Source organism: Pieris brassicae, chromosome Z (genome assembly GCF_905147105.1).
Source record: "Pieris brassicae chromosome Z, ilPieBrab1.1, whole genome shotgun sequence".
NCBI lineage: Eukaryota > Metazoa > Arthropoda > Insecta > Lepidoptera > Pieridae > Pieris > Pieris brassicae.
In genome coordinates, this window is record NC_059680.1 from 7347618 (window position 1) to 7364355 (window position 16738).

Genomic DNA, 16738 nt, shown 5'->3' on the forward strand with positions numbered 1-16738 from the left:
TACTACCTAGATATATATACCAATAGATTGTAATATATTCCCAGGGACCGTCCATGATGCAATAGCGTGTGCAGCCTTTCTTAAATTCCATCCACAATTACCAAAGGCTGGTGCGACTGTTGTGACACGGGCTGTCGCACAAGACTCCCTTTTGCCCAAACATCAGCGCCATTCTGTTGAAGTTTCTAATGCAGGTATGATCACATTTGTGTTTAAAAGTAAATATTTATTAAAATTAATCGTACTATTTTATTTGTAATATTGTATATTTCATCTTTCGTGGCAATAAAATCCATATTATTTTTTCGATGTATATACGATCTTCCCATATAACTACCGTCACAGATGCGTGTATATTTTAAAATAAATAATTTTCTTTTACTTAATTGATCGTGGTATCGTGTCATTAATGAACTAACCAATACAATTATAATTTTTCAATTATTCCCTTAGAACAGTTGTTTCTTCAAAAAAACTCATCATGTCTGAGTACCTATATACATTTAGGGATAACATTTTATATAAATTTGCTTTAAGGCAAGGTGCTAATTGCTTTTTTGAGAATACAATAATTTATGTTTTGTTATTTCAGGCCAGTACCTTCGAATAAACCCATCAACGCTAGAAACCTTGACCCGTTCGGGTACCGAGGCAAGTGCAAGTCGAGCTCGGCGAAGCGACATTAACATAACAATACGCGAAGAAGATTCCCATTCTAACATACTTGAAGCTGGTCAGTATATTTTTAAACTAGTTTTCTCATATTTCCTTCAACGTACGAGCGTACGTCAATTGCGTACATGTATTGTCGCGCGCCTAGCAACTAATACTGCTCTCATGTGTAAGAATAAGAATAAGATAAATTGACAATATTATACTGATTTTAAAAATTTTAAGGCATTAATTATATGCGAAACGTGTTCAGAGAATCGTGGCATGAATATGTATGAAAGATAAGTACTTATTACCATTTATACATCTGGTTTAAATTGGCTTCATTTGGGTATTGATTCTGAAACATATTTTCAATTCGATAAAAAAAATAAGGCCATAAGTGACCAAAGTCTGACTTTGATGACAATTTAATTACAATATATTTCCTACTTACAAAGCAAGAAAATATATATGCTACGGACATAAACATATTAATTAAAATAATATTATTACACAATGGAAGACTTACAGCCATACTCAAGAGTTGTTTATTAAATGATAGAGGCAGCAGCACATTTATGATGCCTTAAATTTTTAACTGATTAGATATTTTTTTTAGTTGCATAATTATTTATAAAAATAATTAATGATTCAAAATACTGTTGTTAATTTTCGTTTACCTAAGTTTTAGCATGAGGAACAACGATATGCTGTTCAAATTACGCTCAGGATCTGTTAAAATTACTTTATACTTGTATAGTTCGTTTAGATAATAATAAATATACCGAAAATCAAAGTTCAGTCAAAAACTATTGACGTATATGTACAGATAAACACATGAAAATATAAACATGGTCATACATTTCCTCAGGTCCGTCTTCTGCGTCAACCTCAGCATCAGTGGTAAACGTGCTACCTCCGGCATTGCGCGCCCTTGTTGCTTTGTGGGATTCACTTTGCGACGCCGACCAACTAAATGCCGCTACCGACAAGTAAGGAGTTCAATAATTTACTTTTTTTAACACAAACTAAAGAACTCACACGTAACCATTTCCAAGAGGGAGTGTTATTTGTAGAATCTATCGTTTCATATATACGCCTATTAAATTAATAAAATTATTATAATCTTAAAGTTGGTTCGCTGATTGTATAAATTACTAATTTTATGACGTATAAGTGTCCTAATAAATTCCTTTTTTGCTTATAATACATTTTTCAGGCTCAAAAAGGAAGAAACTAACGATAACGATGAAATAAGACCACTTGGGGGTGCCTTACGTAAGAAAAATTGGAAGCACACACCATCAATGAAGTTACCTTATATGAGTATGTTTCTTTACATATTAGATTTTTCCCAAATTTACTAATTATACCATTAGTGGATTAACTAATTACGAAATCAGTTTATTCATACTGAATATTTAGATAATTTTATTCACAGAGAAACAATAATGTGTCGATTTGGAATACATCAAAAAAATACAAGAAATGACGGTGAAACAGGGCCAAAAATATCAAAATAACGCGAGTTTATAGCTGAACTAAGCAATAATTGCCATATTCATGAACTAACTTCGTTTATCAAACTTTTAATAATATGATGGAAACAGTGAGACAAACATAGAAATATTTCTTCTATTAATTCTTTGTAAAACATGAAATATACATTATCAAATACATTATTAAAATATTGTAGTCCGCTGTGAACTATGCGGTGGAGCGAATGTTTCGCCCCCAATAGCTTCGCACATGCGTAATACACATCCCGGGTGCCGAGCACCCACCAACCGCGGCTACGACCGAGCTGGTACATATAAACACGCCGATCCTATACCATCTACTGCTGACAGCCCAGCGTCTGCCTGTGGCCAACTTGCTCAAGGTACCGCTCGCAAAATTGCACAACGATTTTTACTCGCGTTCGATTTGACGCAAAACCTGTTTTTAAGAGATTTTAATAAGGTACATTACAATATATAATAAGGTTTAAGGTTAAAATCAAACGCGGGAAATAACGTTGAAGAATACTGTTTAACCTCATTGATTAGATTTGTCTTTGTTTACCATTGTTCTACAATTTGTGGAATTTCACTGTGCACCTGTACTGTACTGTGTGAGCTTAATATTTACTCCAATTAAACCTACTTTTGAAATATCTAATGGAATTATTTAATAACTTTTTAATCTCTTAACCCTTGATCGTCACTAAATATAAGTAGAATAAAATTGGAATTATACTTGTCACATTATATCTCCCATATAGTTGGTATATGTGATTTTGATAATTTGTGTGTATATATCTTGAGTTTATATTTGTATAATTTATCGCAATTTATATTTATTTCTTTAAAATATAGTATGTATAATAATTTTGCATGTAACGCATGGTTTGATGAATTATTTTATAGATTAATTTCCGTTTAATTAATTTTCCTTTGCAACGTCGCCGACCATTTTAGACCTTATCGGTGTGAAAATACGCGCTACCTTAGCAGCGTACCAGCTCTGGTACTTGTACTGCGAGAAATGTCGAGAAAAGGCGCTCAAAGCTTCGAGTGTTAAGCCGAAGAAGACCGCAATGATTTCCGACACGGCTGAGAGACCGGAGCCTGAGATTGACCACAACACTATGAAAGATAACGCAATCTTTCTCCTGGATTTGACTCCTCTTAATACATCCGGTGAGGATTTTTACCTTTTATTTTATCGTGTTAAATTAAGTGTAAATTGTAGAAAAATTTAATCAAACTTGACCAGCTGTTTAGTACGATGTTAATCACTCTATAGTCTTACTCATTCGATTAAAAACCCTAAGAAGTATACAAAAATAAACTAAGATGAAATTGTTGCTATTTTAATGTTGTTTCGTCATAACCGATTACTGTATTTATTTAATATAAAAATGTAACTTTAGAAGCTCCTAATGCATCACTTTGGCAAGACGTCTCTTGCCGAAGTCCGCCAACTCCACCGGGAAGCTTATGGCAACCAGCGCCCCCGTTTCAATGTCTCCCAGCCTTGGGCGTTGCCCCGAAAACAAGTGCTGCTGATTCAGCAAGATACCACTCACTTGGGAGACCTATGCCCGTAACGAATGTGGTAAGGCATATTAAGGTTTTTGTGTTTATAGTAATTTATAACACTTATTTAAATAAAGAGACTTTATAATAAAGCTTTCTTTACCTGAAGAAAAAACAGAGCATTGCTCAAATTTCCATAAAAATAACATATTTTACGTATTGTTTTATGTTAATATATATATTTGATTTGTTGAAACTTTAATTTATTGTTTTTATTTCATAGAATAACCCATTCGTTCCAAACGAAATGACAAGCTCCCAGTATCCAAGGGTACATCGATCTGTTTCGATGGGGCAGGCTGGCGGAAGGGACTTGGCCTCTGCCGCAAGACCGCCACTTACTAAATTTGAGCCAGATTCTCATGAGGCACTTTCAGGTGAGTTTGGATACAGGATACTAGGATAACAATAATATTATTAGTTTTAAGATTAAATTTCATGTTCTTTAACATAGAAAAATATCTTCTGAGCTCGAGAACATGTAGACTTTTAGGTCTCAGACATGCTATTATTGGATGTTTATCTTCACCATACAAACAAGTATTATTTGGCGCATCTATACCTAATGATTCCAAACAGGAAGTAAACCTTAGGGTTTAGAATCGCACGCCTATACCACAAGGCTAACCTGGCTTGTATAACACATATGATGTTTGTAACAGAACCATATGTCAAAACCCATACGTTTTCAACCAACCGGAGTCAAATCTTTTTTCGGGATGACATAAAATAATGATTGGAGCATGACGTAAAGACTCGAGCTGTAACACAGATTAGGCTCTGTACATCGAGAGCAAACAACGTATATGGCGAGAGAACGTTGAGCTATTTGCTACCGCGGCTAATAAATTGTCTACCCAATCAGATACTAGATAGCCTAACGCTAACCAACATAAACAGTAAATTAAAAAACTACTTTTATAAGCATTTGTCGCGCTCCTGAACAAGACTGCTATGGTTACATTAATACAAACCACAGTGGTTTTCTAATGTAACATATTATATTATTTTGTAAAATAAAGAAGAAAAAAACTTAGCGTTAAGTTGCGATCATATATTAACCTAAAATTCGGAATAAGAGAATGAGATGAACATCAGATAGAGGTCCTACCTTGACCACACATCTAATTATAAAACCAAAGGGCAAACACATCAGATCATTTGGTTAAAAATATAATAAGGTTATTATAAATTTTTTTGGTAGGTGCTGGTTCGTCACTCCTCTCTCAGCCAAGTGCAGCCCTTCAGAAACTTGTTGGTTGCGATTGGACTTCAGAAGGTGGTGGAGTCTCCGCTTTTACGACTCCGCGAGTCGCGTCTGACATTTTGATGAGAAACCCTGTTCTTACATTTATCGTCGCTAAACGAGATCTGCAGACCCATAAGCAGAAATTAGACGCCATTGTTCGCATAAATACGGTTCGACAATATGCGTTTGAGGTCAGTATGATTCAAACTATTTTAAAATATTATGTCTTAAACTTAGCACATTCCATTATGAATATAAAAAGTTTAAGGGTTACAGCTAACTTTATCGCTAACTTACCTAATTTCTATGTTCTTCTGGTGAAATTAAACTCAAATTCCACATTTAATGAGTAACGCTTATAAAACCACTTTTAATTTATTTGGCAAAATTTTACATTACAGGCCCTAAACTGGTTCCTGCGTTCGACAACTCAACCGACATGTGTCCACGATGTTATGTGGTGGTTCTGCAACGCACTCGATACGTATGCTCGAATAGTTCAACCACCTGATACTAATGAGGAAAACAAAGAGGTGGATGGAATTAATATTTAACGAGATTATTTATAACATATAGCTATTACCCATTATAAGTCCAATTTGTAAATTGTTGAATTAGGTATTTCTCAATCCCGCGTTCGAATTTATGCCCCAATGTGTTTTTCTTTCTATGTGCGCCATTACCATTTGCACGATGTGACCAGATGAATCAAATCTAAAGAAACAATCGGTATTAAAATAGACTCAGCAATGTCCCATGCCTCACTTAGCTTAACTTCGTACATACATTTTTATAGATTTTTTGTGTACATAAAAAGTAAATTAAGTCCAGAGGTCTCTTTTTCTCGGCATTAATTGTTAATGTTGTAAGACATTCTAGACCTTGCCATATGCTTATAAAGAAATATTGTTTGTATAAAGCCTAATATGTGTTGGATATTTCAGAACGTCTTAAACAACGATGCGAGCCGTAGTATAATCCCAAGTGCTGCGACATCTGCTCTATGCCCTGGAGGCAGAGCGGCACGTGGGGCTCGTGCAGCATTCCACGCCTTCCTGGGTTCCATCAGCGCCCTTGCCCCATCCTTACCACCAGCCACTGCTGCCAACCTTCAAGCAGTTCGCTGCTGGGAACTGCACTATTCTCAGCACGATCGGGCTTTCTTGCACAGGTATACAATTAACTTAACTATACAGATGTTAATTACTCAAAGTTGATTGTGTTCAAGAATTTGACGTTTATAAAATTATTTTGTTTCTACAAATGAAACTACTTTGACATACACTTACTATATGTTATCGCTATGTGTGACTCCCCTATGTCTCGATCGTGAATATTTTCCTTCGCATATTTAGAATTGAATACACAAGCACTGAAATCACTTACTACGTATTATGTTAATGGCACGTTCGTAAACGATATGCGATAATTATGATTAAACATTTACTTTTTTAATGCTGCTTGGGATAAGATCGCAAGTGTTTAGTGTTATAAGCAAGATATTGTCGCATACTGAGGATGGAGCCTATGAGGATGGCATTTTGGGAGCACTACACGAAAGCTATCAGAGCTTTATTAATAAGGTATACGTATTATGCGATTATCTACAACATATTCTACGCTCAATTATTTTGGTCTTTTTTTATTATAAGTTACACATTTTTGCAAGTGTTTGCTTATTATTTATGTGTATTTTGAATAGTTATTTTTCTACCGCAATGTGTTGATTTTATATATTAGCTAAAAAGTATTAAATCCATGGAAACAAGCTAATACTAAAAAATGTATATTTTTTAAAATGTATTTTTACAGCAACAAAATTATATATGGAGCTGTCCAGAAGTTACCGGTTGGTGTACTATAACAGTCTCTTCACGGCAAGGCATGGCTGGCGCCTTAACAGATAATACCACTGAGACATTTTGGGAATCGGGTGATGAAGACAAGAACAAGACCAAGTGGATTCAAATTTCATACAACGGAGGATCAGCTGAAGATCGGCCACATATCGTTTGCGTACATATTGATAATACAAGGGACACTGCGGTATGAAAATAATTTATTTTAATTCATGTTTTTCTATGCACATAGGTCTTCTCCAGGCGTTGAGGAAAAGTAATCTAGTCACAGAATTCTGTAACATTTTTTCTTGTAATTATTTTGTAGTTTCTATGAAACACCATTTAAATGCGCTTCTAGCTATGATGATGATAATGATGAATCGTTTTCAGTTTTCTTTAGATGTTCACAACATTTTCGTCAATCCTCTGCACCAATTTGTCAGAAAGCTTCTTGTATAAATAATTTTATTTCACTTGCAGGTCTATTTACTTTTTTATCAGCAACTTTTTGCCCTATATAGATGTCAATTAAGTACCGAAGAAAAATATAAAATAAAAGAAAAGTATCAAAAACACTCAGTCCATCCAGTGAACTCTACCACGCGTTCCTTCCTTTTTGTTACGATAAACATTGAAAACAATATTCATCGCTTGAAATCGAAGTGGCTTTTTCGCTATTTTCACAAAATCAACAAATTTGAAGAAGATAATCACAAAATCTCAGCGCAGTTGATAGATCGTGTACTTTGATTTGACGGTTGACACTTACTAATTTGATGATATTGCCATACGAAAATCTATTTTTTTTATTGATGCCATGAGATTCCGTTAGACCTATAGTCCTTTAGTTGGAAAAAAAATGTTAGATATTTAGGACTATTTTGTCCTTCGGTTATATTTCACTTAAGTCGTTGCGCATAATATGAATAATATATAATATGAAAGTAACCGTTCTAATGTGTCATATATGTCAGTTTATTTAATCAAAACAAATCTTTATATATTTACTTTTTCAGACAAAGACGCAAATGATAACTTTTTGGTATAGCGGTGGACCTTCAGAATTACTGCAGATGATGGATGTGGATGTGGATACGAAAAATGCTCATTGGGTGTGCTACATATTGCCTAGTAAGACAATAAATAAAATAAAGTAATTAATCTCATTAATAAGAAAATTTAGTTATTCGGTTGATTGTAGTATCGTGACTGTAAATGAAATTTAACTGTCTTTATCATTTCAACTTTATTATGATCAATTTGTTTTCTGATTCCTAATAACTTAATATTCTCGCTTTATGTATTTGAATAACAGAATTCAATTACATCTAAGTATAATACAAAAAGTTATATATTCATAATATGCCGTATTTTTTATAGAATCTTCAAGCTTATCAGCGCGTGTACGTTGTGAATTACGAGGGCCAGATCCGGCTGTACGTGTACGTCAAGTGCGCGTACTTAGCGGGCCACAGCCCCACGGTACGCTCTCACTACAAAACCACCCATTACACTCATTGACTGAAAAAGATACGCTCCGTGTCTTCAGGTTATTGACGTCACAAGTAAGTATTATTATTGAGTGTGCAGAGGTAGTATAAGTAGTGGTTATTTTTTTACAAATACTGAAAGTGTATAAATCATTGCTAACTTATTTACACCAAAGTAAGGTTCTTGTTCAGACTAATTTGTAGTATTTTAATTTATAATCCTTTTGGCCTAAAAATTTACTAAGCACATGCTAAACAAAAGCTCAGGCAACATCACATCACTCACTATTAATAAATGTAAGTTAAGTTGTCGACCATAGCTTTACAACTTAATATATAAAGAAAAACAATCACGGGAAATGAATTAAGCAATTAAAAAGAGTGTTAGAGATTTTGTTGCAAGTTCTTGCTTGCTCTACGACCTTGACTTGCGAACTGATAGTAAATATAAATTTAGGATCAAATTACCATATTTTCTGTTGACGTTCATAAGTGTTTACCTATATGAATAAAATTATTTTGAGTTTGAAGAGATACGCAAATCAGAGGCTAATATTTTGATTATATAGTATGTACGGTTCAAGTTTACATTTATTCTGAAACACGATAAAATATTTTTTTACGTTGTCTTTGATTCATCTGAGAACTACATTTGAAACAAAAATCAACTTCAGTTCAGGAGAAGGTTTTAAATCCTTTAATGTTTTAGGTATTTGGTAAGCTCCTGGAGTGGGAACAAACTGGCAGTGATGCTGAAGGTGTGGTTGCTGGTGAGAGCACTGGTGACGACAGCGATCTACGCGAACATGTTGTTGGGATATTGTTTGCCGGGCACAAGCTTACCACCTTACAAAAACAAGTTAGTTTTTATATGAATTACGTTCTTATTAATACGACTCACGAACAGACATGTTTTAAAATATTCAAATGTACTGTAATGAAAATACTTTAGTAAATTTCAATATTACGGCAATTGATTATCCAAAATCGTAAAGCTCGTTCTCTTATACAGTAGTACCTTGTGACCGATATTCGTCTTATGAAAAGAGAAACTATAAGATAGTTCAACATATATACATTAATAATACAACAAACATATATCCTGATCTCAGTAAACGGAAAGACCGCTAAGCACAGGGCCGAATATAGAGGTCCTCCACGATAGACTTCGAAAAAAAAGTTAGCCCTAGTTCATATTCTGCTGTATTCATTTATTGTACGTGTACAAGACAAAAACAATAGACTAAAAGCCCTGGTCCCGAACATTCCTTTTAGATTTTATTGCTATTATTTTGGGGAATTCCAAATAAGACGTTATAATATTTCTAATAACTACGACTCCTTTTTGAAATTCGAGTTATCGAGTATAAATATGTATTATCAATACTTCGTAGGGAAATAACATTTTTTTCGAGTTACAAAGTCTAAATAATTCGCGATAGCGCGTATTTAGGGGTTCGGCGGAAGGGAATGGCAATTTTTTCGAGTTACTGAGGATTTCAACTTAACGAGATTCCACTGTAATACGATTCACAAACTCACTATTTTTTTTTTTGTAGGTGATGTCTCATATTGTTTGCGCTATTGGATGTGAGGCGTCCCGCGTTCGTGATGACTGGGAAACGGCCCTTTTATGCGCTGAAGCGGTGGACAGGACTGATGAAGATGCGCAACCGAGATTGACACATCAGCAGGACAACTATTGCTTTGAAATGCTCTCATTGGTAAGCAAATCTGTTATAAAAAAGACATTTAAACAAAATATTGAAATGTAAATCAAGGTTGTAAATAATTTGACATTAATTAAAATTTTAAGGTTAGGTAAAAATAATATTTCAGATTCTCGAGTTACTTGCAAGTGTGTCTTATAATAATAAGGTGAAAAGTCTTAATTTGTGTTACCTGAGAATGTGTGTTTAATTGAAAAATGTTAACAGCTTTTGGCCCTAAGTGGAAGTGTGGCCGGGCGTTCTCATCTAGCCCAAAGAACTGAACTCTTGGCCGATTTATTAGCATTGCTGCATACTGGCAGCGAACGCGTACAACGACAGGTAATAATAAATATTTAACGAACATAATTACTATGATGTAACGTTATTCGTTATATAAACATACTATGTACTTTAAATTTTAGACATCAACTAACAACTTTTTTTATTAGAATAAAATTGCAACAGCACAATAGATAATTACTGTGTAACCTACAATCTGCGCTTACTATCTGCGATGACGTCATACCCTGAAACGCGATGTATACAAATTCTCGACTTCAGCCACTGGAAGTTACGGGCCAGACAATGTTTAGACTGGTCAAAGATCATCCCCCTTTAGGTTGGAGGAACAGTACACCATCCAAATTGCAAATCAGCATAACTTGATAATGAGCTAATTTACAAATTCGACATCCAGTAATATAGTGACACGAGGAGAAAAGTTTCTTCTAATTATAGTTTTCGATAGGTTCAAGTTTTCTGATATGGAAGCTATTACTTATAAAATTATTTATACTAATTAAATTTTTAGGTCATATCATTATTACGACGAATGATTACTGAAATACCGCCACAGAAGATGTTAGCTGCACTCAACTACGGGTCAGACTTAGGCGCAAGATATGAGACTATGTAAGTGAAATTAAGTATTTTTGTTTGTACTTATGTAATATAGTACAAACAAACAACAATATAGGTTGTGTGTGCATAAAAATGAAAATATATATTTAAAGCGCCTTTATCTCTTACCAGTACTCATCTTAATTGGTATAGCAATTCAAACGAAACCAGCCAGTTCACAGGTAAACCTTAATGGTAACTAAAAGGTGACACGGCTTATTTATTATTATTAAATATAGTGACTGATGAAGTATACGATCTATTGCCTTTTGATTGAATTTTTAAATCATTGTAAATTTAGAATAATATATCAGTCCCGATTGAGCGAACGTTTTCTATTTGTCCAATCATATAAATGATTGTCATTTTAAATTGTTTTTAAATTTATAGTGTAACACTGCTAGATCACCTAGTGTGCTATGTGGGCAAAGCGGTAACTGTCCAAGTGAAAGTCAAAGGTGCGAGTGGTGCCAATTCAAACACAGTAACAATGGGAGGATCTGTTACGCCTGCACCACCAGCTACTTGGTTTATGAGGGGTGAAACTACGAGGAACCACGCCCAAATTGTTGCGAGACTACTCGTCGATATGGCTGAAGTTAGTTTCTGTATTTTATCACATTTTCTCTTGGTGTCTGAGCAGTAAACATTAGTGTAAAGACAAGAAAATTTCCCTTTCATACATTACTTTGTGTTTATTTCGTCTAAACAAACGGGAAATTATGCCCATGCGTTTGTATGGAGTCGAAAGAAGCGTTCTTATTTAATTTTTAATCACTTTCTCGATAATTTATATAAAAATATAGTAATACGAACAAGATGTTATTCGAATTATAGCGAATGACTTATTTTGTATTAAGTGTACCAATGAGAAATTATATGGGGCGTGTTGTCTATTTTTGTACGGGCAAGAGGTAAATCAACTGACTACAACTATTTTTAGAAACAAATACTTTTCTGCATTTATTATTATACAAACGTAATTTCAATGCGTGCGTTTTTAGGATAAGATATCTCAAGCATGGGGAACAGCGACTCGTATGGCATTAGCCGAGTACATACGGGCAATAGCAAATGTGGACGAAGGGGAAAGACGACCTCAAAGATGCATGGCCCAATCCACAGTTTGGCTTGCTTTAGCGGCTTTATGCGTTTGTGAACAAGAACATATTGAATTGTAAGTTCATTTAAAATCTATTTATTGAAATCGACTCAATTTTTTGTCAAATTTTCGTATTGCCATTTAGATTTTCTGAGGTATTTAATCAAGCATGTTCAAAGGACTAATCATTGCAGTAATCGGACAATAAGAGTATTGGTTAAGAGAGTATGAGACGTCTGTTTGTGACGTTGTGAATTTATTCTTCAAAAAACAATTCATTTTATTCATATTGGTAGTGCTACTTAAATATTTCATCTACTTTTGCCAAGACAGATAGAAAAATATATCATATAGTTTAATATCGTAAGGAAAATCAAATTAGTTCATATGAAAATTAAAAACGCTTAATCTGTTGAATGGTCTTAACAAACAACATGTAATATGAGAGCTTCAATATGCTGATGCCACTTGTTATTGATACATTTAATATGATGAGCTAGGACACACACAGTTGATATATTTTGTTGACTTTTACAGAATTAACAACTCTGGTCGTGATTCTCGTAACCGGGACTCCATAACGGACTCTCGCCAGTTCTGCGCCAACCACGACGACGGGATTACATGTGCTGTTATAGAATGTCGCACTTGTGGTACACTATGTGCCGAGTGTGATCGGTTTCTTCATCTCAATAGAACCGCGAGGACTCATCAAAGACAGGTACACACACAGTTTTATATTATATATTTTTTTCTTTTTAATTGTTGAAATTATTAATAGTATATATCTTAAACAAAGAGCAGTGTTGGCCCAGTGGTTTCAGCGTGCAACTCTCATCCCTGAGGTCGTAGGTTCGATCCCCGGCTGTGCGCCAATGGTTTTTCTTTCTCTGTGCGCATTTAACATTAGTTCGAACGGTGAAGGAAAACATCGTGAGGAACCAAAAAGTCTACGGCGTGCGTCAGGCACAGAAGACTGATCACCTACTTGCCTATACGAATAAAAAATTATCATGAAACAGAACAGAAGAACAGACTTAAAAAGGTTGTAGCGCCATTGACTTTTTTTTAAATTTATTTTAAACAGATTTGCAAAGAAGAAGAGAGTGCCATCCGTGTTGACATTCATGAAGGCTGTGGCAGAGCTAAACTTTTCTGGCTCTTGTTGCTTGTTGATCGCCGTACTCTTAAAGGTATAACAAAGAGAAACTTCATAATCGGTACAGCGTAGAGTGATTTCAGTAACTGATTTTTTTTTCATCAAATCTTTCTTTCAGTGGTGCTAGAGCTTTCTTTACATAAAAAAACAACATATCTTTGGGAGTAGAATTAGTAACTCTTAATATTTTTTTGCGTAATATGATTTCGTTCTCGATTTTCGCAAAATTTCGAGGGATAAGATCTCTATTTACATGTGGATAAAAATGTTCAATGCATAATAGTGTTAATATTGATATTGATACCTTAATAAAATCTTCCAATAATTATTGTTTGCAATCACATTCCTTTGAAGTTAGAAATCCATTCTATATTATGTTCTATTGAGCTTTTTTTCTAAAGAAGTAGACGACGGGGCTAACTTACTAGATCCACGTCATTTGTACCCTTAACCACAATGGTTGTATCTTAGGGTTGGCAGAATTTCGTGGAATGAGTTGCGAGACTGGTGAAGAACCCACAAATGCAACTGGCCTTGCCGGTGTCTGCCGCTTTTGCGGTACACGTGGCAACTCTGGCCTGCTTGCTATTGGCAATGTATGCGCAGACCAACAGTGCCAGGTAAGTGTTACTAATTTTGTGGATTTTTATGGGGTTTGAAAACTTATAGTTCGTTAAGCAGTTCCCGAATTTCTTAACCATCTTTATAAAATTATTCGAAATAAAACATTTAAATAACTGAATCGAATAGTTTACGTGTGATCAGTTTAATTGTTAATACACCATTTCATATATGATTTTTTATTATTTCACGATGATCACGATGCCTTTATAAGTGAGATACACTTTGCATGTTTCTCAATTATTTATTGAAACGAAAGGAACACCATAAAATAATGATGTGATTAATCTTCCTTGCAAGTTTTTTCTTCTTGAAAGCTTGCGTCTGGTATCTTCATGTTTTTCATTTTGCCAATTTATACGGTTTAGCGCGGATGTCTTATATTCGAGCATTTAGAAATTCTAAAAACCTAAAATAAGATAGAACTGCAACTGCTATTTCTTTATATCTAGGAACACGGCCGTGAAGCGTGCGCTCGTATACTTACTTGTGGTCACCTTTGTGGTGGCGTGCGCGGGGAACGTACATGCCTGCCTTGTCTCTTTGGATGCACGGGCGCAGGCACGTTGCGCCAGGACGCTGATGATATGTGCATGATCTGCTTTACTGATCCACTACAAGCTGCTCCCGCAATACAGGTATTTTAATTAGTAACTTGGCATTTGATTAATTTATTAGAATAGAGATAATGATGTTCAACAAATAAAGACTACTTTTTGAGATGTGTCTTACCCTTTTTTATCTTAAATTGCGTGTTCCGGGTACCAAAAATATAAATAAAAGTAAAATTTGAAACTTTATTTCCTTTACAGTTGACGTGCGGGCATGTTTTCCACTTACATTGCTGCAGGAAGGTGCTCTTGAACAAATGGAATGGGCCGCGTATTACATTCTCTTTCTCGAAATGTCCTATCTGCAAGGTAAGCCTTTACGACTACATAGAAGTATACCTTATATAGAACATATGTATCATGTATGTTGGTTTTGTAAGTTAAGCTGACTCTCCGAAGAATCTAAATTAAACGAAATGTTAAAATAAAAGAAATAATGTCATGTGTATGTAGTTCAATTCGACTAATTTATTTATTTTAGTTTTCCCATTTTTTTCTATTTTTAGTTAATCAAGACATGCTAAGGTTTATATATCAGACGTAATCAATAACTCTTTTATTTTATTTTTTAAACTAGGATAAAGAGATGCGTTATAATAATCATTACGTCAATTAGTAAATATGAAAGCCAATTAGCGACATGACAGTATGCATAATGGAATGATGATTATTTTAGGAGGACATCTCACATTGGACCCTGGAAGAGCAACTATCGCCCATCAAGAAGCTGCGTGAAGAAGTACGCCGCAAGGCCTTGATGAGATTGGAGTACGAAGGCTTGTCTGCTGGTACCTCGAAGGGCAAAAACGTCGGAGACACTGCCGGCTATGCTATGGACAGATACGCGTACTACGTCTGCCATAAGTGTGGAAAGGTGTGATTAACTGAATTAATTAAATTTTCTGGTTGTTATAAAAATATTTCACGTCATCCATAGGGTGATTGACAACGGTCTTTTATAGTAGAAGTACATTAAAATACTACTAGAAAATAATTAATTGGAGAATACTTCGTAAAAAGTGGACGGAATCTTAGTTTTTCAGTAGAAGCTCTGCTCAAGTCTTATAATTAACTATTCTATTATTAAATTGTATATTTAGCTTATAAAGGATTTCGGACATTCCTAAACAGTTAGAGTTTTCAAATAAAATTTTATACGCGCATAATAAGTTACGCGTTCTTGATGTATATTCTTCGATGCTTATAAAAATATTAAGCTATTATAATTTCATTGCAGGCTTACTTTGGCGGGCTGGCTCGTTGTGAAGCTGAGTCGAATGCGTTATGGGACCCAAAAGAGCTGGTGTGTGGCGCCTGCAGTGACGTAGCTGGAGCAAGGACTTGCCCGAAACACGGCTCTGACTTCCTCGAATACAAGTGCCGGTACTGCTGCTCGGTGAGTGGAATATAATATAATAATATTGTGAGCCTAGATTATATAATTCTAATACAATTGGTAATGAATACGAATCATTTCGACTCAATAATTATGTTAGTGAGTTTATGAAATAAAAAATATTTATTTTAATTACATATATATGTGTTCATTTTCTAATTTGTGTAAGGTTACACAATTAATTGGATCAGCAGCTTTGCAGTACGCAGTTTTATTCTCTCTCTCATCACTGATTTTGTGCGATCAAACCCCGGCTTAATAAAACATAACTCCTACGTAGATACTATAGATGTAAGTGGGCTAGGTTATATTTGTGCCAATAGCATTTTTTTCTCATTTTCACTTATAGAATTATAATTTCATATAATTCGATGGCTGGTATAATTTATTTCTAATTTGTTCATACGGTTCTTACGATTGAATAGACAAGAATGCTATTCACCTACTTGTGTATACGATATGTAAGAAAATACGGAACTACAATATCCAATGGGTTATAGTGCCAGTTTAAAAAAAACACATATTTATAATAATGTTTTATTATTCAAGGTTGCTGTGTTCTTCTGCTTTGGCACATCTCATTTTTGTAACGCGTGCCACGATGACTTCCAACGCGTTACCAACATACCTCGCCATATGCTGCCCCAGTGTCCAGCAGGTATTTCAACTATTTACAAAAGAATTAACTATAAAATATTTTTTTGCGGGAAGTTGGCGTGCGATCTAAAGTACAGAACAGAACGTAAAAAATATAATAATAAAACGACGTTTCGTGTTAACTACATAGAAAACGTTGATGTGTCTCTTTGTTGTACTCTCTCCTTCCAGCATGGCCTAATATTAGATATATATATATCATACAAAGGCTGATTTATAAATACTGGCGCGATGGAGTTCAGACATGTATATGAAATAATCTTGCT

General features: G+C 34.6%; 1 protein-coding gene across 1 annotated transcript in view; it reads left to right on the forward strand.

Annotated features, from left to right (window-relative positions):
• Positions 1-16738, forward strand: part of LOC123718469 (E3 ubiquitin-protein ligase MYCBP2) — an 85582-nt gene that overhangs the window by 64168 nt on the left and 4676 nt on the right. The window contains exons 47-75 of the mRNA XM_045674985.1: positions 45-194; positions 593-733; positions 1526-1646; positions 1874-1980; positions 2351-2536; positions 3114-3335; positions 3569-3753; positions 3958-4111; positions 4939-5174; positions 5385-5516; positions 5928-6154; positions 6455-6566; positions 6796-7029; positions 7841-7955; positions 8205-8389; positions 9024-9173; positions 9874-10038; positions 10252-10365; positions 10838-10938; positions 11317-11524; positions 11931-12103; positions 12566-12749; positions 13116-13221; positions 13659-13807; positions 14261-14446; positions 14621-14728; positions 15096-15293; positions 15657-15815; positions 16365-16473. Of these exons, the coding sequence (XP_045530941.1) occupies positions 45-194; positions 593-733; positions 1526-1646; positions 1874-1980; positions 2351-2536; positions 3114-3335; positions 3569-3753; positions 3958-4111; positions 4939-5174; positions 5385-5516; positions 5928-6154; positions 6455-6566; positions 6796-7029; positions 7841-7955; positions 8205-8389; positions 9024-9173; positions 9874-10038; positions 10252-10365; positions 10838-10938; positions 11317-11524; positions 11931-12103; positions 12566-12749; positions 13116-13221; positions 13659-13807; positions 14261-14446; positions 14621-14728; positions 15096-15293; positions 15657-15815; positions 16365-16473 (4617 nt within the window). The remainder of the gene's footprint in view (positions 1-44; positions 195-592; positions 734-1525; positions 1647-1873; positions 1981-2350; positions 2537-3113; positions 3336-3568; positions 3754-3957; positions 4112-4938; positions 5175-5384; positions 5517-5927; positions 6155-6454; positions 6567-6795; positions 7030-7840; positions 7956-8204; positions 8390-9023; positions 9174-9873; positions 10039-10251; positions 10366-10837; positions 10939-11316; positions 11525-11930; positions 12104-12565; positions 12750-13115; positions 13222-13658; positions 13808-14260; positions 14447-14620; positions 14729-15095; positions 15294-15656; positions 15816-16364; positions 16474-16738) is intronic.